The sequence below is a fragment of the Ranitomeya imitator genome, chromosome 4 (genome assembly GCF_032444005.1).
Source record: "Ranitomeya imitator isolate aRanImi1 chromosome 4, aRanImi1.pri, whole genome shotgun sequence".
Classification (NCBI taxonomy): Eukaryota; Metazoa; Chordata; class Amphibia; order Anura; family Dendrobatidae; genus Ranitomeya; species Ranitomeya imitator.
In genome coordinates, this window is record NC_091285.1 from 25,869,862 (window position 1) to 25,893,829 (window position 23,968).

General features: G+C 40.4%; 1 protein-coding gene across 1 annotated transcript in view; it reads left to right on the top strand.

Annotated features, from left to right (window-relative positions):
- The first annotated feature begins 898 nt into the window (after positions 1–898).
- The window catches only part of VWF (von Willebrand factor), a 179,838-nt gene continuing 156,768 nt past the window's right edge, over positions 899–23,968 (top strand). The window contains exons 1-9 of the mRNA XM_069763408.1: positions 899–991; positions 1,970–2,021; positions 5,226–5,393; positions 7,819–7,921; positions 8,108–8,316; positions 9,993–10,117; positions 17,427–17,643; positions 19,976–20,098; positions 20,850–20,961. Of these exons, the coding sequence (XP_069619509.1) occupies positions 1,970–2,021; positions 5,226–5,393; positions 7,819–7,921; positions 8,108–8,316; positions 9,993–10,117; positions 17,427–17,643; positions 19,976–20,098; positions 20,850–20,961 (1,109 nt within the window). The 5' untranslated portion in view covers positions 899–991. The remainder of the gene's footprint in view (positions 992–1,969; positions 2,022–5,225; positions 5,394–7,818; positions 7,922–8,107; positions 8,317–9,992; positions 10,118–17,426; positions 17,644–19,975; positions 20,099–20,849; positions 20,962–23,968) is intronic.

Here is a 23,968-nt window from a genome sequence, read left to right on the forward strand (position 1 = left end):
GTTTATATTTGGGTATAATTGTTTGTAGAGATGAAGAAGGCACCTTCAGGTATCTTGAAATTGTACCCAAGTATGAGCCAGACTTGTGCAAGTCCACAATCTTGGCTTATTTCTTTAGACTTTCCCATGATGCTACACAAAGAAGCAGTGTGTTTCAGGTAATGCATTAAAATACGTCCACAGGTGAGTCTCTAATTAACTCAGATGTTGTCAAAAAAACCCAGAAAGTTTCCAAACACATGGCACCATCATATGGACAGTCTAGAAATGTTTAAAAGCATAGTAAACTTTTGACTTTGCATTAAGTAATAAAAATGTCTTAAAACATTCTCTCTCTCATTATTCTGGAATTTGTCAAATATTAAGAATTATGGTAATCCTAATTGACCTAAAACGGGAAAGGTTTATTCAGATTTCATATCAGATATTGAGAAAAACATGCAGATATAGTGTATGGAAACTTCTGGTTTCGACTGTATATCGGCGTTCTAATTCCAAATCATAAGTCATTCATACTTAAGTATTTATTTATTTTTTTTAAATTTATGTTGGATTTTTTTATATCATTTTAACACATTCAGAACATTCTTTTGTCCCGGTCCTTATGTAATTCTTTTTTTTTTTGTTTGCTCATCAGTATTACTAGTGAGTTCTCCCATAAAACCTTTCAACGTCTAATCAGTCATGAACCATTTTCGTATTTTTTTTTTCTAAAGTTGTTTCCTCTCATTGTTCTCGTCTGGTGATTAAAGCCAACTGATTTTTTCTGATAGGAGTTTTACACCATTGTGTCTACATTCAGACGGATGTAGCACTCGCCGTTTATCTTTCCTTTTAACGAGCAAAAGTTCCTGCCTTAAGTATACATAAGATGTCAAACTTCTGGGAGGCTCTAGATCGGTCCAGACGTGAAGGTGTCCGGGAGCAATGGGCTGCTGAACATCGGATCCTCCAAGTTTTTGGGGATTCTTACCATCTCAAACGCTTTAAGGTAAGTGAAATTTTCAGATGTGGATTTATACTTTTTCTCTTTTATATGAAAATTCCCAAAATGTTTATTTGTTTATAGCACGTTCCCTAAAATTTTAGACTTTTTTTTATAATTGCCTTATGTCCAGGGATTTTTTTTATAACTTTCTGATTTTTTTTAATGTAAAACCTAAATTTACTTAAAATCTAAATTAATCAGATATTTTATGTCTCCATTGGTGAAATTGATTAACAGATATCCCTCCCATAAAATATTTTTGAAAAAAACATTTTTTTTTCTTTTTTTATATGGCCCCATTATGTATCAGTGAATGTCAAAAAAGAAATTTCAGATTTTTATTCCTAGATTTTTTGTAGCCCTCTTGTAACGCCGTGTGGAGGTGCACAAAAATGTACAATAAATTCTAAAAATAATTTAGAAATAGCTACAGGATGCCTTCATTGAAGACTTTGAAAAACATTCAAGATAGAAGATTATTGTTGAATTCACAAAAGTCTTTATTATTTCATTTTTTTCTATTTTTTTCAATTTTTTTTGTTAAATAATCTATTATTATCAATACAAAAACAGCAATTTTGGGGCAGAAACAAAAAAAATACTTTTATATAGGTTATTTCTATTTTTTTTTAAACTATTTTTTAATACCATTTTGGACTTTTTTCTACAAGTTGTTTCTTGCACAATTCAATTTGAAGCATTTTAACTATTATTTCTTACTTTTGTAAGTGTTCACATATTTAGTGCACATTTTTCCTCATTTTTATATTTTTTTAACACCATAACATATATTGGAGCCATATATATATATATATATATATATATATATATATATATATATATATATATATATAAAAATAAAAAAATAATGTTATGATTATTATTACTGGTAAGTAGATATTTCTGTTATTTATGACCTTCAGTTTATTTTATGCTTTTCTTTTTTGCATTGTGTTCACTTTTCATACATGTTTTGAACAGATGCATTCCCTGCCATTCATTATCTTGTTGTTGGCCTACGTGATTCCTCCAGGTAGGTTCAGTATATTATTATATTACTTATATTATTAGTAATAATAATAATAATTTTTATTTATATAGCGCCAACATATTCCGCAGCGCTTTACAAATTATAGACGGGAATTGTACAGACAATAGACATTACAGCATAACAGGAATACAGTTCAAAACAGATACCAGGAGGAATGAGGGCCCTGCTCGCAAGCTTACAAACTATGGGGAAAAGGGGAGACACGAGAGGTGGATGGTAACAATTGCTTTAGTTATTCGGACCAGCCATAGTGTAAGGCTCGGGTGTTCATGTAAAGCTGCATGAACCAGTTAACTGCCTAAGTATGTAGCAGTACAGACACAGAGGGCTATTAACTGCATAAAGTGAATGAGAACAATTTTTTTTTTTTTTTTTTTTAAATAGGCCACACAGGGATCCTTACATTAATGCATTGAGGCGGTAGGCCAGTCTGAACAAATGAGTTTTTAGGGCACGCTTAAAACTGTGGGGATTGGGGATTAATCGTATTAACCTAGGTAGTGCATTCCAAAGAATCGGCGCAGCACGTGTAAAGTCTTGGAGACGGGAGTGGGAGGTTCTGATTATTGAGGATGCTAACCTGAGGTCATTAGCGGAGCGGAGGGCACGGGTAGGGTGGTAGACTGAGACCAGGCAGGAGATGTAAGGTGGTGCTGAGCCATGGAGTGCTTTGTGGATGAGGGTAGTAGTTTTGTACTGGATTCTGGAGTGGATGGGTAACCAGTGTAATGACTGGCACAGGGTAGAGGCATCGGTGTAACGGTTGGTGAGGAATATGATCCTGGCTGCAGCATTCAGGACAGATTGGAGTGGGGAAAGTTTGGTAAGAGGGAGGCCGATTAGTAGAGAGTTACAATAGTCCAGACGAGAATGAATAAGTGAAACAGTCAGAGTTTTTGCAGAGTTGAAAGTAAGAAAAGGGCGAATTCTAGAAATGTTTTTGAGATGCAGATAAGAAGAGCGAGCCAGTGATCGGATGTAGGGGGTGAATGAAAGGTCAGAATCAAGGATGACCCCAAGGCAGCGGGCATGTTGCTTTGGAGTAATGGTGGAACCGCACATGGAGATGGCAATGTCAGGCAAAGGTAGGTTAGTAGAGGGAGAGAACACGAGGAGTTCAGTTTTTGACAGGTTTAGTTTCAGATAGAGGGAGGACATGATGTTAGAGACAGCGGTAAGACAATCACTGGTGTTTTCTAATAAGGCAGGCGAGATATCAGGAGCAGAAGTGTATAATTGGGTGTCATCAGCATAGAGATGGTACTGGAAACCAAATCTACTGATTGTTTGTCCAATAGGGGCAGTATACAACGAGAAGAGGAGGGGGCCTAGGACTGATCCTTGAGGAACCCCAACAGTAAGGGGAAGGTGAGAGGAGGAGGAACCAGCAAAACATACAGTGAAGGATCGGTCAGAGAGATAGGAGGAGAACCAGGAGAGAACGGTGTCCTTGAGGCCGATGGAGCGGAGCATAGTGAGGAGGAGCTGATGATCCACAGTATCGAATGCTGCAGAGAGATCCAAGAGAATAAGCATGGAGTAGTGACCATTAGATTTAGCTGTTAGTAGGTCATTAGAGACTTTAGTGAGGGCAGTTTCAGTAGAGTGTAAAGAGCGGAAGCCAGATTGAAGAGGATCTAGAAGAGAGTTATCTGAGAGATAGCGGGTAAGACGGGAGTGGACCAAGCGTTCGAGGAGTTTAGAGATGAAGGGAAGATTAGAGACAGGTCTATAATTTGCGGCACAGTTTTGGTCGAGGGATGGTTTTTTAAGTAATGGATGTATGATGGCATGCTTAAATGAGGAGGGAAAAATACCGGAAGTGAGGGAAAGGTTGAATATTTTTGTTAGGTGAGAGGTGACAGCCGGGGAAAGGGACTGGAGGAGATGTGACGGAATGGGGTCACTGGTGCAAGTGGTTGGGCGAGAGGATGCAAGGAGCTTGCTTAGTTCTTCTTCTGTAACTGGTTCAAAGTCAGAGAGTGAACTAGATGCAGTGGGGGAGGGAGGACAGTGCATGGTATGAAGAGATTGGGAGATGATTTCCTGTCGAATGTGGTCAATTTTTTCTTTGAAGTAATTGGCCAGATCGTCAGCGCGGAGATCCGTGGTTGGGGCCTGCTCTCTTGGGTTGAGTAGGGACTGGAACGTGTCAAAGAGACGTTTAGGGTTATTGGACAGGGAGGTGATGAGGGTGTTGAAATAGGTTTGTTTGGAGAGGTGAAGGGCAGAATTGTATGTCTTTAGCATGAACTTATAATGGATGAAGTCTTCGGGTAGATTAGATTTTCTCCACAGACGTTCTGCGCACCTGGAGCACCGCTGCAGGAAACGTGTTTGCAGCGTGTGCCACGGTTGTTGCCGTCTGTGCCGAGTTGTTTTATGTATAGGAGGAGCAGCTTCATCCAGAGCACTTATAGTGCTATAGTATTATTTATTTTATTATTTTTTTCTTATAGTTATCATTATTATTCTATTAGTATTATTCATTGTTAGTATTATTATTTATTATTTGTACTACTTATTTGTTATTATTGCTATTCATTATTATTACTATTATTTGTATTATTATTGTTCATTATTAATTTTTATTATTATTCATTACTAGCATTATTATTGTTCTTATTTATTATTGGTATTTATTTATGTTATTTTTTATTAATAATAATTATTATTACTATATTTTTTTCTTCTTATTCATTATTTATTATTAATAACAATTATTATTATTATTAGTATCTTCACTGTTCATCATCATCTTCATCATTGTTATTATTATTTATTATTATTTGTTATTACCATTGTTCAATATTATTTATTTATTATTAATGTTCTGTTTTATTAGTATCATAACTGTTGTTCATCATCATCATCATTATTATTATTAGTCATTATAGCAAAAATACCGTATATGTATTTAAAGACTAGAATTTTTTTTCTCAAATTTTTTAAGTACATTTTCAGAGATAATTTTTTGAAAAAAGAAATTCCAAAAGTTAGCCACAAAATCATGCATTCTGGAATAAAAAATAAAACAACATTATAGAGTACAATCTGTAAAAAAAAAATCGTCATCAGAAATATGGTCTACAATGTAAAAAAAGTTGCCTAAAAATATATCCATAAAAACTGTATTGATCTAAAAGTTTTATTGATGGTGAGAACTGTTTTTTTTTTTTTTTAAAGGAACCTCTTTGGATGTATTTGGTAAACCGGACCGGTCCTCGCTGTCGCGGTGCAGCCTTTTTGGAAAAAATCACATCCGAACATTTGATGGAACGTTCTATGATTTTATGGGAGACTGTAGTTACATGTTGGCTGGGGACTGTCATAAGCGTTCATTCTCACTACTAGGTGAGTATCGTATATACAGTGGGGCAAAAAAGTATTTAGTCAGTCAGCAATAGTGCTAGTTCCACCACTTAAAAAGATGAGAGGCGTCTGTAATTTACATCATAGGTAGACCTCAACTATGGGAGACAAACTGAGAAAAAAAAATCCAGAAAATCACATTGTCTGTTTTTTTATCATTTTTTTTGCATGTTATGGTGGAAAATAAGTATTTGGTCAGAAACAAACAATCAAGATTTCTGGCTCTCACAGACCTGTAACTTCTTCTTTAAGAGTCTCCTCTTTCCTCCACTCATTACCTGTAGTAATGGCACCTGTTTAAACTTGTTATCAGTATAAAAAGACACCTGTGCACACCCTCAAACAGTCTGACTCCAAACTCCACTATGGTGAAGACCAAAGAGCTGTCAAAGGACACCAGAAACAAAATTGTAGCCCTGCACCAGGCTGGGAAGACTGAATCTGCAATAGCCAACCAGCTTGGAGTGAAGAAATCAACAGTGGGAACAATAATTAGAAAATGGAAGACATACAAGACCACTGATAATCTCCATCGATCTGGGGCTCCACGCAAAATCCCACCCCGTGGGGTCAGAATGATCACAAGAACGGTGAGCAAAAATCCCAGAACCACGCGGGGGGACCTAGTGAATGAACTGCAGAGAGCTGGGACCAATGTAACAAGGCCTACCATAAGTAACACACTACGCCACCATGGACTCAGATCCTGCAGTGCCAGACGTGTCCCACTGCTTAAGCCAGTACATGTCCGGGCCCGTCTGAAGTTTGCTAGAGAGCATTTGGATGATCCAGAGGAGTTTTGGGAGAATGTCCTATGGTCTGATGAAACCAAACTGGAACTGTTTGGTAGAAACACAACTTGTCGTGTTTGGAGGAAAAATAATACTGAGTTGCATCCATCAAACACCATACCTACTGTAAAGCATGGTGGTGGAAACATCATGCTTTGGGGCTGTTTCTCTGCAAAGGGGCCAGGACGACTGATCCGGGTACATGAAAGAATGAATGGGGCCATGTATCGTGAGATTTTGAGTGCAAACCTCCTTCCATCAGCAAGGGCATTGAAGATGAAACGTGGCTGGGTCTTTCAACATGACAATGATCCAAAGCACACCGCCAGGGCAACGAAGGAGTGGCTTCGTAAGAAGCATTTTAAGGTCCTGGAGTGGCCTAGCCAGTCTCCAGATCTCAACCCTATAGAAAACCTTTGGAGGGAGTTGAAAGTCCATGTTGCCAAGCGAACAGCCAAAAACATCACTGCTCTAGAGGAGATCTGCATGGAGGAATGGGCCAACATACCAACAACAGTGTGTGGCAACCTTGTGAAGACTTACAGAAAACGTTTGACCTCTGTCATTGCCAACAAAGGATATATTACAAAGTATTGAGATGAAATTTTGTTTCTGACCAAATACTTATTTTCCACCATAATATGCAAATAAAATGTTAAAAAAACAGACAATGTGATTTTCTGGATTTTTTTTTCTCAGTTTGTCTCCCATAGTTGAGGTCTACCTATGATGTAAATTACAGACGCCTCTCATCTTTTTAAGTGGTGGAACTTGCACTATTGCTGACTGACTAAATACTTTTTTGCCCCACTGTATATATATAGTCATTTGTGTTATTAAAAAGGTTTTTTGTCTTAAGTATGGGTGGCAGCAGGGCTTTATTTCAGGAAGGGCAAAAGTGGTGACCCCAGAGGTGTTTTTTTGCAATTTTAATACTTGGGGTTGACATTTTTTAATCATAGTGAAGCAGGCAGTATTAGGTACAAACTTTTCAGTTTTCAAAGTCCATAGCACAACATGATCTGATATCCGCTGTTCGCTCACCCTGAGCTATCCCTTTCCTCTCTGGCATCTCTGGCCCCTGGAATACTCAATCCGGCTCTGCAGCTTCCATGTTTTCCGTCTCAACTCCCTTATATGATTTCCCATCCGACTTAGTCTATTAAGAAGATATTAAGGCACGCTTCTCAGCGCCTCAGTTGGACCGTAGGCCCCGGATGTTCCAGGAACGTCCGCTTTGAGTTTATGGCTGACATTCTCTTGCTGCTGAACATCTCGTGCCCTCAGACCTCCAACTACTGCTCTCTCTCCATCTAATCTCTTACTCCATATTATAGCAATACGTTAACCGTGCACCTTGGTGGCTATAAGGGTCTATGTAATATAAAACACCTTTTCGTAAACACAGGTTATAACCGTTGTGTTAATCAAGGGAGAAGCACGTGACCGTCCCGGTCACCCTCTTACAGTGGTACTGTATACGGTATATATTGTAGCAGAGCCTGGTAGGACAGGGTTACATCCTAGCACTGCAGGTCTTGATTAGATGAACCTAACTAGTTTTAACTAAGCTGTATGTAAATAATAAGTACACCCCTACTGTATTATCTTCTCAGTGGACTACAGACATGGTAAAAAGAACAGCGTATCCCTGTACCTGGGAGAATATTATGATATTCATATGTTTTTGGATGGGACAGCGACTGAAGGAGAAAAAACGTAAGTATCAGCATGAAACGACAGTGAATACCCGGCTCCCTAGAAATGTATCGCTGACCGTGTAGATGAGCCTTTGGCCCTTTATACTTCTTGTTGGCGCTGCTGGTTACCCCAAGGAGTGGCACGTTCTGTGCTCAGTAATAGTGATTTGTTACGATGGAGTCCGGTCTCCTGCTTCTTCCGCAGCATCACTCTGCCGTACGCTGCCAATGGGATTTACCTGGAGAACGAGGCCGGATACTACAAACTCTCCAGTGAGGAGCATGGAGTAATGCTGAAGATCGACGTCAGTGGGAACCTGCAGCTCATATTGTCTAATCAGCACTTTAATCGGACGTGCGGACTGTGCGGGAACTTCAACCAGTTGGCAGAAGACGATTTTATGACTCAAGAAGGTAAAATAAAAATCTCCACATCCGCCTAAAATAATTTTGTATTCCTTAGTCCTTTCGTTTGATCTTTCTATCCCATAAAATGAAGGTACTTAGCTCACAAATTGGTCAATTCATGAGAGCCCTTCAGCCAAGACAAGGCGACCTTTGTCTGATGGGACAGTAAGCCTAATATTTACCAGACATGCCTCTCCTGAGCTAATATCTACAAATGTAAAGGGAAGATAGTCTTTATCACTAATTAAAAACACAATTAACCATTATAGAGGCTATTCTTTTGTTTGTATATTTTGCAGTCATTGGGGCTTGTACCTGTTCACACTTGCTTTATTCTGTTCAAAGGTGCCGGTCAGTCTTTTGCTTTTTTTGTTGTAGACTGATGGAGGTGGTGATGACCTACATATTTGGCTGAACTCCTTCCATCGGCCAAGACCAGTGTTCTCCAAGTCTCGTCCTCAAGAACCACCAACAGACCATGTTTTTTGGGTTTCCTTAGTATTGCTCGGTCAGGTGATTACCTGAGCAACACCAAGGAAACCCTGAAAACTTAATCTGTTGGAGGCTCTTGAGGACCAGAGTTGGGGAACACTGGTCTAGTGCCACTTTGGTCACGAGACTCAAAGCTTGCATGATCTGTTGTGAACACTCCTGCCGGTCCTGTTTATACAGCACTATGATTGTACCGAGAGTTTTTCTTTTTAGAAATTTTTGGGGAAAAAGTCCTTCCCAAAAACGACTTCAAATACTCTTGAAAAACTCTTGCCATGGGAAAGTTCATATTGCAGTTCATATGAGGTGCTTTGGGTTTCGCGCACATGATGACTATTACAGGTGGATTCTGTCCGGATACTCGTGAAGAAGCATGGCTAAACCTCTGCAAAAAAAGGAACATAATGCACAATAGTGTCAAAACGACTTTGATGCCCCCATGTTTCTTCTTATGCTATGTCTTTTAACCACTTACGGGTTTGGACACCTGGACGCAGCTAAAAAAAAGTGACAAGCTCATTCATTAGTGGCTATTTTTTGGAAGCTGCCACCACTATAGTGTAGTGCAAAGAAGCCGGCGTTTTCCTGAATTGTTTCCACCTTGGAAAAATTCAGCGGTTCCACAAGCATCTTCAAGATGCCGCATACACGTAGCCTTAGAGTGTTTTATTTTTTTCTTTTACGAGGTTTTGAATAATGCCTGGTGGGAAAAAAAAGTAAGTGCTCCTAAAGGATTCTGCTCCAACTCAGGAAGAAAATCTCGTCCAAAAATCTATAAAACCTCTCCAGAACAAGACGCCTTCCTCCCTAAAAAAAGAACTTTTACCAAAGCAATTTTGACTTAAAAAATATATAATTTTTGAACATCCCTCCAAATTCTGTGTGAATATAGCCTTATGGCCCAAAGACGGGCGGCGCTCCTCTTGGTGAATTTTGGTGCCACCAATCTACGTCACATTCCCACAACCCACAAAGCTCTGCATTATTTTACAAAAATCTGATACGGCACTGGGGGCCTAGGCGTTTCCGGCAAAATCTGATTTAACGGGGGTCCTTTATGCTTTCTACAGGATTCACAGTACCTTCCAACTACATTACTTTAATTCGATCCCATCCGGAAATTGCCAAGTAATATATTCAACTCTGCCTCATCTCTGTACAAATTGTAATTTTTGATGTTTTTCACGCAGGTATTTTGGCTGAAAAAAGTTACGAATTTGCCAATTCCTGGGCCCTGCACGGTGGTGATAAGAGATGTAAAAGAATTTATCCTCCCAGTAACACCTGCAATATTTCATCCGATGCTGCGGAGAAGGTATGCCGCCATTACCCTATAATGATGTCATATATACATAGGCAGAGGTGTAGCTATAGGGGGTACATAGGTCCCAATTATATCGGGAGCAAAAAGGTAGTGTAACTGTTTTTTTCTGACTTTTTAAAAAGTCATGATTCACAAGTCTAGCCTAGATATTTTCGATGCCAGTAACACCTACGAGGGCCGCAAAAAGTCGCACATTTTTGTGCAAAAATTACATATAACCAATGATTATCCATTATGTAGTTATATCAATTCCTCCAGTAGGACTATCTACCTAGCTACGTTTTTACAACAGTTTACGAAAAGTAAATCCTCCGTTTTTAGACTCTTTGTCCTCCAATTGCCATTGGATCCATCCCGCTGTAGTTCCAGTGCTCTTGGTTGATTATTCATTCAGTTGTTTAGTTTTGTAGAAAAAAAGCAGATCACAGACATGGCACAAAACTAATTTCAAATGTCAACTTTCTGGCTTTAAGAAACGCTAAAAGAAATCAAGAACAAAAAATGTGGTAGTCAGTAATGGTTACTTTTTTTTAACCAAGCATAGGGGAAAAATTATGGACTCACTCAAATATGTGGGAAAAAATTATGGAATCACCCTGTAAATTTTCATACCAAAAAATAACCTGCATCAAATTAGATCTGCTCGTTAGTCTGCATCTAAATAGGAGTGATCACACCTTGGAGAGCTGTTGCACCAAGTGGACTGACATTAATCATGGCTCCAACTCGAGAGATGTCAATTGAAACAAAGGAGAGGATTATCAAACTCTTAAAAGAGGGAAAATCATCACGCAATGTTCTAAAAGATGTTGGTTGTTCACAGTCAGCTGTGTCTAAAATCTGGACCAAATACAAACAATATGGGAAGGTTGTTAAAGGCAAACATACTGGTAGACCAAGGAAGACATCAAAGGGTCAAGACCGGAAACTTAAAGCAATATCTCTCCAAAACAGGAAATGCACAACAAAACAAATGAGGAACGAATGGGTGGAAACTGGAGTCAACGTCTGTGACCGAACTGTAAGAAACCGCCTAAAGGAAATGGGATTTACATACAGAAAAGCTAAACAAAAGCCATTATTAACATCTAAACAGAAAAAAACAAGGTTACAATGGGCTAAGGAAAAGCAATCGTGGACTGTGGATGATTGGATGAAAGTCATATTCAGTGATGACTCGCGAATCTACATTGGGCAAGGTGATGATGCTGGAACTTTTGTTTGGTGCCGTTCCAGTGAGATTTATAAAGATGACTGCCTGAAGAGAACATGCAAATTTCCACAGTCATTGATGATATGGGGCTGCATGTCAGGTAAAGGCACTGGGGAGACGGCTGTCATTACATCTTCCATAAATGCACAAGTTTATGTTGATATTTTGGACACTTTTCTTATCCCATCAATTGAAAGGATGTTTGGGGATGATGAAATCATTTTTCAAGATGATAATGCATCCTGCCATAGAACAAAAACTGAAAACATTCCTTGAAAAAAGACACGTAAGGTCAATGTCATGGCCTGCAAATAGTCCGGATCTCAATCCAATTGAAAATCTTTGGTGGAAGTTGAAGAAAATGGTCGATGACAAGAATCCAACCTGCAAAGCTGATCTGGCAACAGCAATCAAAGAAAGTTGGAGGCAGATGGATGAAGAGTCCTGTGTGACCCTCATTAAGCCCAGGCCTCAGAGACTACAAGCTGTTAGAAAATCCAGAAGTGGTGCAACAAAATACTAGTGATGTGTTGGACGTTTTTTTTGTTTGTTTGTTTTTCATGATTCCATAATTTTTTTCTCAGAATTGAGTGATTCCATAATTTTTTCCCCTATGCTTGGTTAAAAAAAAGTAACCATTACTGACTACCAACATTTTTTGCTCTGTAATTCTTTTAGTGTTTATTAAAGCCAGAAAGTTGTCATTTGAATAGTTTTGTGCCATGTCTGTGACCTGCTTTTTTCTACAAAATTAAACAACTGAATGAACATCCTCCAAGGCCGGCGATTCCATAATTTTTGCCAGGGGTTGTATAAGTCTTATGGTCATGCTTTATATCACACTTTTCCTAATACTCTGGTATTTGGAAGGGGAAAGTAAACTCTTTATTTTGTTTTCTTTTAGTCTCTGCTCTTTTCTATTACATTAATTGATACTAATTCTTAGACCACTTCTTATTGTTATGTAGCTCTGAAGAGCTTGCTTGGTGGCAGGCTGCAAAGTCAAACTTTTTCTATTACTTTGGTCTATGAGAAAATATGACAAACATGTCTCTAAGTAGTAATATTGGATAATTACCTCCTGGTAACTACATTTCAATGTTGGTGAGAATTTACGTTTTCTTACTTCGTAAGTCTATTTTTGCCCTTGTTTTAGACAAGTGGGCAGATTTTCGACTCATAAATCAGTTTTCTGTGTTATGAATGCATCATCTCCATTTCACAAAGCTTGGAATAAAATATCTCGATTCACTTTCTGTAAATAAAATTCTTTGTTTCTTAGCATCACTTCCAGGAATGCAGATTCCTTCGCCCTCCCCGTCGCCCCCTTAACACTTAGCCTTTCTGCTGCCGACGAATACGAACAATAAGGACGGTTGATTTATTTTTTCTTCTTTTTAGCAGTTTTCTTTTTCTTTTTCGACCCACTCAGAAGGAATAGTTCTTGCATAGTGTTATGAATCTATTTCGGGATTGGAGCAGATAGGATGTGCCGATGATGTCCTGATGTATGCTTCCCCACCCAGACCATGTATATGTGTCCTACTGACGCATATCGGGGCTTAAAAACACCCAATTCCTCCAATAAAATTAATAAATCATCAGCCAATCATTTTTATTGATCATTGTGTAATACTGCTTTCCACCTGTAGTGGCCACTGTAGGGAAAATGTACAGTATGTCCGATCCAAGCCGATCACTAAAGGTCTCTGTAATCAGTCACTCACTATAGAAAAAACAATTATGGATGTCAAATTTTAAAATAAAAGCTGTCGGATTGGTAAAAGTCGGACATCCAGCTCCTTCACTGATCAGCTGTAACGGTCGGATGTTAACAGTGTAGAGAGCCGGAACAGCACAGCTCCATAGACTGTGTAGTGGCCGTTCTCAAGTACTGCAGCTAAGTTCCTATTGAAGTGAATGGGAGCTGATCTGGAGTTCCGGGGAATGACCACTACGGAGTTGTGATGTTCTAGTTTCATACACCATTAATATTAACAGCTGATCGGTATCCGTGATGCGTGTTGGATCTCCACCGATCTGATATTGATGACGTAGCATAAGGATAGATGATCAGTATTTAAGTACTGGAAAACCTCAAATAGATGGTACATTTGTGTTCAGGATCCTTGTCTGTTGACGACAGCATGGAACGGGTTCAAAGAGTGTCTCTAGGTCTGAAGGACCAGTCTTGTCCTCCAAATTGATGAACGGTTGCAACGCTGGATTGTCCGTATGATGGATAAGCAGCCCCAATCAAGTTCCAAAGAAATTCAAGCAGTCCTACCGGCTCGGGGTGCATCAGTGTCAGCAGGAACTATCCGTAGACATTTAAATGAAATGGAATGCTATGGCAGAAAATCCAGGAGGATGCTGTCACGCTGCTGCAATGCAGGAAGGTGCAAGCTCCATTAGAGGGCTATGGAGTGGAAGGAGGGCTGCACCTAGAAAAAGCAGGCCTGTCATGTAGCAGTGATGATACCACAAGGTGGCTGAAGGAAGGTAAAACAAGCCGGTTCTATATAGTCAGTATCGCAGTACCAAAGGAAAAGATGAAACACAGAGTCAGAGACAAGCAAAAAGGTCAGTAACAGTCAGGAGCCGATAAGCCAAAGACAGAAGACAAAAACAGGTCAGGATACAAGCCAAGTCAAAACCAGGGGGTCTGCACACTAAAGGGAAACACTGAGTCAAGACGGAAACAGGGGAAAACAGAGTCACAGGGTCAGGCAGCTAAAGCAGCAGGACAAATCAGGATACACCAGAGTTAGTAGGCAGAACTATAACTGACACCGCCTGCAGGATGCAACAGAGATAAATAGCAAAACCTGAAACCAGACTGAGGCTGAGAAAAGTTAACCCCTGACATGATCAGACTGGGAAAAGGGAAACAGGACTCAAAATCCGGTCTGGATCATTACAGATGGCACTTCTGAAACACACACAAAAAAGCTAGACTGTAGTTTGCCAAAATGTACGTGAGTAAGCCAAAATTATTCTGGGATAGAGTCTTATGGACAAATTAGACTAAGATAGGGCTTTTTGGTAAAGCATGTCATTCTACTGTTTACCAAAAATGAAAAGAGGCCTATAAAGAAAAGAACACAGTACCTACAGTCAAATATGGTGGTGACTCAAAGATGTTTGGGGTTCTTTTGCTGTCTCAGGCGAAAGTTGTTTTGACTGTGTGCAAGGCATAATGAAATCTGAAGATTACCAAAGGATTTTGGAACGCAGTGCAGTGCCCAGTGTCAGAAAGCTGGGCTTGTGTCATAGGTCATGGGTCTTCCAGCAGGACAATGATCTCAAACATACTACAAGAAGAACACAGAAATGGATGGAAACAAAGAGTTGGAGAGTTTTGTGGCAGCAATGAGTCCAGATCTAAATCCCATTGATCACCTGTGGAGAGATGTTAAAATTGCTGTTGGAAGAAGGCGCCTTCACATATGAGAGACCTGGAGTAGTTTGCGAAAGAAGAGTGGGGCAAAATTCCAGATGAGAGGTGTAAGAAGTTTGTTGATGGTTACACAAATGAAATAAACATGTTTACAATAAAACATGTGTAATTGCAATAACTTTCTGAAACAATTTCCAGGGTTCCAACACTTTCATCCATGACTGTAACTAAAGATTAGTTTATCGTATCTTCCGATGGATTGGTTTCGATGTTTCGATGTGCCCGATTCTCTAGGTTGGTGGGGAGATGTATCTTATGAACATGTCCTAAAAAAAAGGATGTAGCTATGGGGGGTCCAGTTAGAATTTGAACCCTGGAGCCCTCGGGTACATAAAGTATAAACAGAACATAGCAGGTGGGGGTCTTATTATAGGTTTTTCAGTGGGGCCAAGAAGGTTACATTCATCTGTAATCCCAGCATTGTTTTACTACATTTTATTTTCTTTAACTTTGACCACAAAGGTAAATCTTGGCAAAAGAAACCAGGAAGGATGATTCAGAAGGGATGTTTTCGGTACATGATCAGTCAAGCTAATGATAATATTGACGTTTCCTAAATTCTTCATCTTTCTGGCATGAAAAGATTGTAGAATTTATGAACAAAGATCACGTTTATGTGTATTAATTTTACTATTGCATATGACAAATGTAAAAGCTTCTCTACACATATTAGAGTGTAGTTGGCAGAACTTGTCGACACTGGTAGGATTAGATGGCAATCTAATGTATATGGAGGTCTCCTGACTCTCCCATGACAGATGATGGTCAGATTAAGATATGGATTTCAACACCGACATGTTTGTTTTTTTGGGGAGATGAGTCCTTGGAATGTTGAGCTCGGAGTGTTGAGGCCTAGGAATTATGAGGCCTCGGAATGTTGAGCTTGGAATGTTGAGCCCTCAGAATGTTGAGCCTTTGGAATGTTGAGCTTGGATGTTGAGCCCTTGGAATGTTGAGCCTTTGGAATGTTGAGCTTGGATGTTGAGCCCTTGGAATGTTGAGCTCGGTATGTTGAGCCCTCGGAATGTTGACCCCTTGGAATGGTGAGGTTGGAATGTTGAGCCCTCAGAATGTTGAGCCCTTGGAATGTTGAGCTTGGATGTTGAGCCCTTGGAATGTTGAGCTTGGTATGTTGAGCCCTTGGAATGTTGAGCTCGGAAAGTTGAGCCCTCGAAATGTTGAACCCTTGAAATGGTGAGCTTGGAATGTTGAGCCTTCAGAATGTTGAGCCCTTGGAATGTTGAGCTTAGATGTTGAGCCCTTGGAATGTTGAGCTCAGTATGTTGAGCCGTTGGAATGTTGAGCTTGGAAATTTGAGCCCACAGAATGTTGACCCCTTGGAATGGTGAGCTCAGAATGTTGAGCCCTTGGAATGTTGAGGGCTCAGAATGTTGAGCCGTCGGAATGTTGAGCTTGGAAAGTTGAGCACTTGGAATGTTGAGCTTGGAAAGTTGAGCCCTTGGAATGTTGAGCCCTTGGAATGTTGAGCTCGGAATGATGAGCCCTTGAAATGTTGAGCTCAGGAATGTTGAGCCCTTGGAATATTGAGCTTTAAATGTTGAACTTGAAATGCTGAGCCTTGTATAACCCCGCTCACACCACTGATTGGCAGCTTTCCCGTGTACATTGTATATTGACACAAAGCTGCTAATCTGTGGTTGGACATCTAGTCCTGTAGTGATAATCTCATGCTGATAAAACACTGATTTCATTAAAACAACAGTACACAGCCTAGTAAGTGACACATTGCTGCAATCAGGCTCTCAGTCCCTACATCATGGTGCTCTCAGATTACATAGCAAAAAGCTTCTCACAGATTAAATTTAAGAAAAGCTGCTTTATAGAGAAAAACGTTCTTATATGACACCCTTTTAAGCAATCCAGCTCCTTTTACACAATTGCAGATTGAAAATAATGAAATGGCCATGGCTGCTGGGAAACCCTGATGCTTTTTTTCATGGACAGCATTCAGACCGAAAATACAGTCTTGTGAACAAGCCCTTAGGTGAATTTGTTAAAAATATTTGGGCTTTTTTCATATCGTGATCTTAATTTTAAAAAAAGTATTCTTGCAGTTTTCACACTGGCCACTGACTCATTCTTTCAAGAAGATTTTTCAGCAGACTCATTATCAGCAGAGGCAGGTTTAGGCTGCCGTCACACTAGCAGTATTTGGTCAGTATTTTACATCAGTATTTGTAAGCCAAAACCAGGAGTGGAACAATCAGAGGAAAAGTATCATAGCAACATATGCGCCACTTCTGTATTTATCACCCACTCCTGGTTTTGGCTTACAAATACTGATGTAAAATACTGACCAAATACTGCTAGTGTGACGGCAGTCTTATAATGAGAGGTAACAACTCTATACACAGCTGATTACGCAGAATCCAGCATCCACAATAGGCAATATCATTGCTCCCGTTCCCTCCATAATGACTTTGCACACGCTCATTAGATGCTTCCATACAAAATCAGTGTCTGTTCATTGCGGCTAATGTGCATGTAGATTTCCTAAAGCATCGGGAAGTTAGAAAAAAGCCCCAGTAGCCAGTGTAAAAAGTGCAAGATATATGTAGTGTTCCCATAATATGCCATATACTAACCGCTATTGCCCCTTATTGCAGGACTTCATGCAGAGATGCCAGTATCTGAAATCGTCCCCGGTATTCATGAAGTGTCATCAGGCCGTCAACCCTGACCCTTTCATTGCCATCTGTGAGAATGACATGTGTGAGTGCGCAGAGGACGTTCGCTGCCCGTGTCACACCTTCCTGGAATATGCCAGAACCTGCGCCCAGCAAGGCGTAATTGTCAGCCGCTGGCCGATAGAAACTGCCTGCAGTAAGTTACGAAAAAATTACAGGGTCCTATTTATTATTGCAGTCGCACCTTATTTTATATCAAGTTTTGTACAAATTTTGCGGCATTTTAAAAAAAGTGTATATTATTTATTCTAGTGGGGCAAAACATAAGAAAGATGTGAAAAAGGGAACCTGCCTGTTCCTTTTTTTGTTCCAGTGCCTCTTCAATACTAAGAAACTAGTATTTTGCCATTTTGTGTATCCATGGTTACAGACTACAAGCAATCTCTCTGTAGTCAGCAGTTATAGCCACTCCCATTTTTCTCCTATTTTTCTCTAACACCTCTCCCCCTTTTACCAAAGATGTAAGGAGTGGAAGGATTTTTTGCTTCTTTCTTGGTAATATGGAACTTGCTGTTTTAGTCACTTACATGTATATTTGTGTGGTGAGTGGATGGTTTTCCATTCGTTTTTGGTAATGATGTCCTTTTTCCATTTTTCCCTTATTCCATATATTGTCTAGAGGGGTTTGGGGTAAATTCTAGAGTGCTGGAAGATGGTTATGTGTGCCAACAGCACTAGAGAGTTTACAAGTAGCAGACAGCTTGAGGCTGGGGAGAAAAATCCTGCAAGAGTAGGCTTACTTCCCCTAGAAGGTAGGAGGGGACTAAACACTTGGCAGAAAAACCCCGCAAGAGTAGGCTTACTTCCCCTAGAAGGTAGGAGGTGACTAAACATTTGGCAGAAAAACCCCGCAAGAGTAGGCTTACTTACCCTGGAAGGTAGGAGGTGCCTAAACACTTGGCAGAAAAACCCCGCAAGAGTAGGCTTACTTCCCCTAGAAGGTAGGAGGTGACTAAACATTTGGCAGAAAAACCCCGCAAGAGTAGGCTTACTTACCCTGGAAGGTAGGAGGTGCCTAAACACTTGGCAGAAAAACCCCGCAAGAGTAGGCTTACTTCCCCTAGAAGGTAGGAGGTGACTAAACACTTGGCAGAAAAACCCTGCAAGAGTAGGCTTACTTCCCCTAGAAGGTAGGAGGTGACTAAACACTTGGCAGAAAAACCCCACAAGAGTAGGCTTACTTTCCCTGGGAGGTAGGAAGTGCCTACACACTTATGAAAAAACCTTGCAAGAGGAGGCTTACTTACCCTGGGAGGTAGGCAGTGCGTACACACATGGCAGAAAAAACCCTGCAAGGAAAGGCTTACTTCTCCTGAAAGATAGGATGTGCTTACAAACATGGCAGAAAGCTCTTGAAGAGGAGGCTTACTTTCTGTTGGTGGTAGGAGGTGTCTACACACTTGGCAGAAAATCCCTGCTAGAGGAGGCTTACTTCCCTGGGAGATAGGAGGTGCCTACTTAGCAGAAAAAAATCTTCAAGAGTAGGCTTATTTCCCCTGGGTGGTATGTGGTGTCTACACACATCGCATACAATTCCCACTAGAGAAGGCTTACTGTCCCTGGGAGATAGAAGGTGTCTAAACACTTAGCAAAAATCCAACAAGAGTAGGCTTACTTCCCCTGGAAAGTAGGAGATGCTTACACACGTGGCAGAAAAACCTCACAAGAGGATTCTTACTTCATCTGGAAGATAAAAGATGTCTACACAATTGGCAGCAAATCCATGCTAGAGGAGGTTTACTTTCTCTGGGAAGTAGGAGGTGCCTACTCACTTAACAAAAAAAATCCTACAAGAGTAGGCTTACTTTTCTCTGGGAAGTAGGAGATGCCTACACACGTGGCAGCAAAAAATTGGAGGCTTACTTCCCCTGGAAGATAGAAGGTGTCTACACACTTGCCAGACAAATCCTGTAAGAGTAGGCTTACTTCCTCTCGGAGGAAGGACTGTACACTTGGCAAAAAATCCAGTCTAGAGGTTGGCTTTCTTCCTCTGTTAGGTAGGAGGTGTCTACACAATTGACATAAACTTACCGCTTGAGGATGCTTAGGGGTGGTAGCTGCCTACACATCTAGGAGAAAAATCCAACATGGGGAGGCTTACTTTCCTTGAATATGGTAGGTATAAGGGGGCCTACACACTTTAATTGTGTAGGAAAACTCGCGATTCGAAACTTTAATAATAAAGATTTCAGACAAGTGCACGGGAAATTCTGTTACAACACCTGTTCAAGTCACGTAATGCTGCCGGATCAGAGGCCGCAGGTCCATCGCTCTCATGTAGAACTTTACAAAGGGTCGCATGGAAGGGAGCCTGAGTGAAGAGTCAGACTACCGATGGTTTGTTTGTAGTCTGTTACCGTGGAGACATATAAGTCTGCATAGGATCTTTTTTTTTTCAGATGCATATCGACAATTGTAAACTTTGGTTATGAATCTCTATTGAGATTGTCTATGTTGTATTTATGCAGAGCCCCAATGTCCGCACGGAATGGTGTACAAGGAATGTGTGTCGCCGTGTGTTAAATCCTGCCAAAGTCTCGATATTAATGAAGTGTGCCAAGAACAGTGCACTGATGGCTGCAGTTGTCCTGGTACGTATAGTTATCATATATGTCTCCGTTTACCAGCACCTTTTTATGTAAATAAAGCCGATCCAGTGATCAACTGATCACCCTAAATCGAGGGGAACTGTGGCTGCTCACTTTTCCTACAGTGGCCACTACAGGCGAAATGTAGTATTACATGTTGGCCATTGAAATGAATGGCTGGGCCAGGACCTCCCGTTCTTCTTCGTTATCAGCTTTCGGCTTTGGGTAATAGAGGAGTTTCCAAGTGGAGGACGCCATGTTTTTATGTCCTAAATTAAATCCTCTAATCTCACGATGACTACATGCCTTCATGATATTAATGAGACAATGAGCTTCTTAGAACTTACAAAGGAGTTGTCCAACTTTGAGGAAAAATTATTATTATTTTTTATTTCTTTAACTGCACTTAATCATTTATGCAATTGGGTTTCAATTAAATTTTTTTTGCATTGTTTGACTTTTACAAGGTCTTCCATATGATTTTCCATAAATCAGCTGAAAGGAGCTCAGAAAAAGACAGATAAGAGAGTTACAAACTCCCCTATCTTTCAATCTGAATGAGCTCACTGACAGTTTCTCAGTCTACTCATTCTACAGCCCGCAATACAAAGTGCAACACAGGGGCTATAGAAAGTAATTGCTGCCACATTTTTAATGAAACCCTCAAAAATAATTTTCAGCCCATTTAGGAATTAAAAAAAACTGTCATCAAAGTTGGAAAACCCCTTTAAGCCTTTTTCCCCCCCACATATAGAAGGAAAAGTACTTGATGGATCCCGTTGTGTGGCACAGGAAGAGTGCTCCTGTATCCATTCTGGCAACCGATATCCTGTAGGATCCACAATCAAAAGAGACTGTAATACCTGGTAGGTGATGATGCATCTTATTATTATACTGTTATTATTTATTATTATACTCCTATATTCCTTCATGACACTTAAGCTAAATGAACCGTAAAACTATGATCAGAGGAAGGAGCGACTCCCATCTTATCCACCATCGGGTCTGCAATTTATTGGAATAGACGGGATTATTGGATTTTCCATCTCACTAGAAGACAAGTCACATCCAGAAAAGGCCTGCAGGAGTTACAGTACATTACTGATCCTGAGTTATATCCTGTATTATACTCCAGAGCTGCACTCACTAACCTGCTGGTGCAGTCACTGTGTACATACATTACTGATCCTGAGTTATATCCTGTATTATACTCCAGAGCTGCACTCACTATTCTGCTGGTGCAGTCACTGTGTACATACATTACATTACTGATCCTGAGTTACATCCTGTATTATACTCCAGAGCTGCACTCACTATTCTGCTGGTGCAGTCACTGTGTACATACATTACATTACTGATCCTGAGTTACATCCTGTATTATACTACAGAGCTGCACTCACTATTCTGCTGGTGCAGTCACTGGGTACATACATTACATTACTGATCCTGAGTTACATCCTGTATTATACTCCAGAGCTGCACTCACTATTCTGCTGGTGCAGTCACTGTGTACATACATTACATTACTGATCCTGAGTTACATCCTGTATTATACTCCAGAGCTGCACTCACTAACCTGCTGGTGCAGTCACTGTGTACATACATTACATTACTGATCCTGAGTTACATCCTGTATTATATCCCAGAGCTGCACTCACTATTCTGCTGGTGCAGTCACTGTGTACATACATTACATTACTGATCCTGAGTTACATCCTGTATTATACTCCAGAGCTGCACTCACTATTCTGCTGGTGCAGTCACTGTGTACATACATTACATTACTGATCCTGAGTTACATCCTGTATTATACTACAGAGCTGCACTCACTATTCTGCTGGTGCAGTCACTGGGTACATACATTACATTACTGATCCTGAGTTACATCCTGTATTATACTCCAGAGCTGCACTCACTATTCTGCTGGTGCAGTCACTGTGTACATACATTACATTACTGATCCTGAGTTACATCCTGTATTATACTCCAGAGCTGCACTCACTATTCTGCTGGTGCAGTCACTGTGTACATACATTACATTACTGATCCTGAGTTACATCCTGTATTATACTCCAGAGCTGCACTCACTATTCTGCTGGTGCAGTCACTGTGTACATACATTACATTACTGATCCTGAGTTACATCCTGTATTATACTCCAGAGCTGCACTCACTATTCTGCTGGTGCAGTCACTGTGTACATACATTACATTACTGATCCTGAGTTACATCCTGTATTATACTACAGAGCTGCACTCACTATTCTGCTGGTTCAGTCACTGGGTACATACATTACATTACTGATCCTGAGTTACATCCTGTATTATACTCCAGAGCTGCACTCACTATTCTGCTGGTGCAGTCACTGTGTACATACTTTACATTACTGATCCTGAGTTACATCCTGTATTATCCTCCAGAGCTGCTCTCACTATTCTGCTGGTGCAGTCCCTGTGTACATACATTACATTACTGATCCTGAGTTACATCCTGTATTATCCTCCAGAGCTGCTCTCACTATTCTGCTGGTGCAGTCCCTGTGTACATACATTACATTACTGATCCTGAGTTACCTCCTGTATTATACTCCAGAGCTGCTCTCACTATTCTGCTGGTGCAGTCACTGGGTACATACATTACATTACTGATCCTGAGTTACATCCTGTATTATACCCCAGAGCTGCACTCACTATTCTGCTGGTGCAGTCACTGTGTACATACATTACTGATCCTGAGTTACATCCTGTATTATACCCCAGAGCTGCACTCACTATTCTGCTGGTGCAGTCCCTGTGTACATACATTACATTACTGATCCTGAGTTACCTCCTGTATTATACTCCAGAGCTGCTCTCACTATTCTGCTGGTGCAGTCACTGTGTAGATACATTACATTACTGACCCTGAGTTATATCCTGTATTATACCCCAGAGCTGCACTCACTATTCTGCTGGTGCAGTCACCGTGTACATACATTACATTACTGATCCTGAGTTACATCCTGTATTATACTCCAGAGCTGCACTCACTATTCTGCTGGTGGAGTCACTGTGTACATACATTACATTACTGACCCTGAGTTACATCCTGTATTATACTCCAGAGCTGCACTCACTATTCTGCTGGTGCAGTCACTGTGTACATACATTACATTACTGACCCTGAGTTACATCCTGTATTATACTCCAGAGCTGCACTCACTATTCTGCTGGTGCAGTCACTGTGTACATACATTACATTACTGATCCTGAGTTACATCCTGTATTATACTCCAGAGCTGCACTCACTATTCTGCTGGTGCAGTCACTGTGTACATACATTACATTACTGATCCTGAGTTACAAAATGTATTATACCCCAGAGCTGCACTCACTATTCTGCTGGTGCCGTCACCGTGTACATACATTACATTACTGATCCTGAGTTACATCCTGTATTATACCCCAGAGCTGCACTCACTATTCTGCTGGTGGAGTCACTGTGTACATACATTATATTACTGATCCTGAGTTACATCCTGTATTATACCCCAGAGCTGCACTCACTATTCTGCTGGTGCGGTCACTGTGTACATACATTACTGATCTTGAGTTATATCCTGTATTATACCCCAGAGCTGCACTCACTATTCTGCTGGTGGAGTTACTGTGTACATACATTACATTACTGATCCTGAGTTACATCCTGTATTATACCCCAGAGCTGCACTCACTATTCTGCTGGTGCAGTCACTGTGTACATACATTACATTACTGATCCTGAGTTACATCCTGTATTATACCCCAGAGCTGCACTCACTATTCTGCTGGTGCAGTCACTGTGTACATACATTACATTACTGATCCTGAGTTACATCCTGTATTATACTCCAGA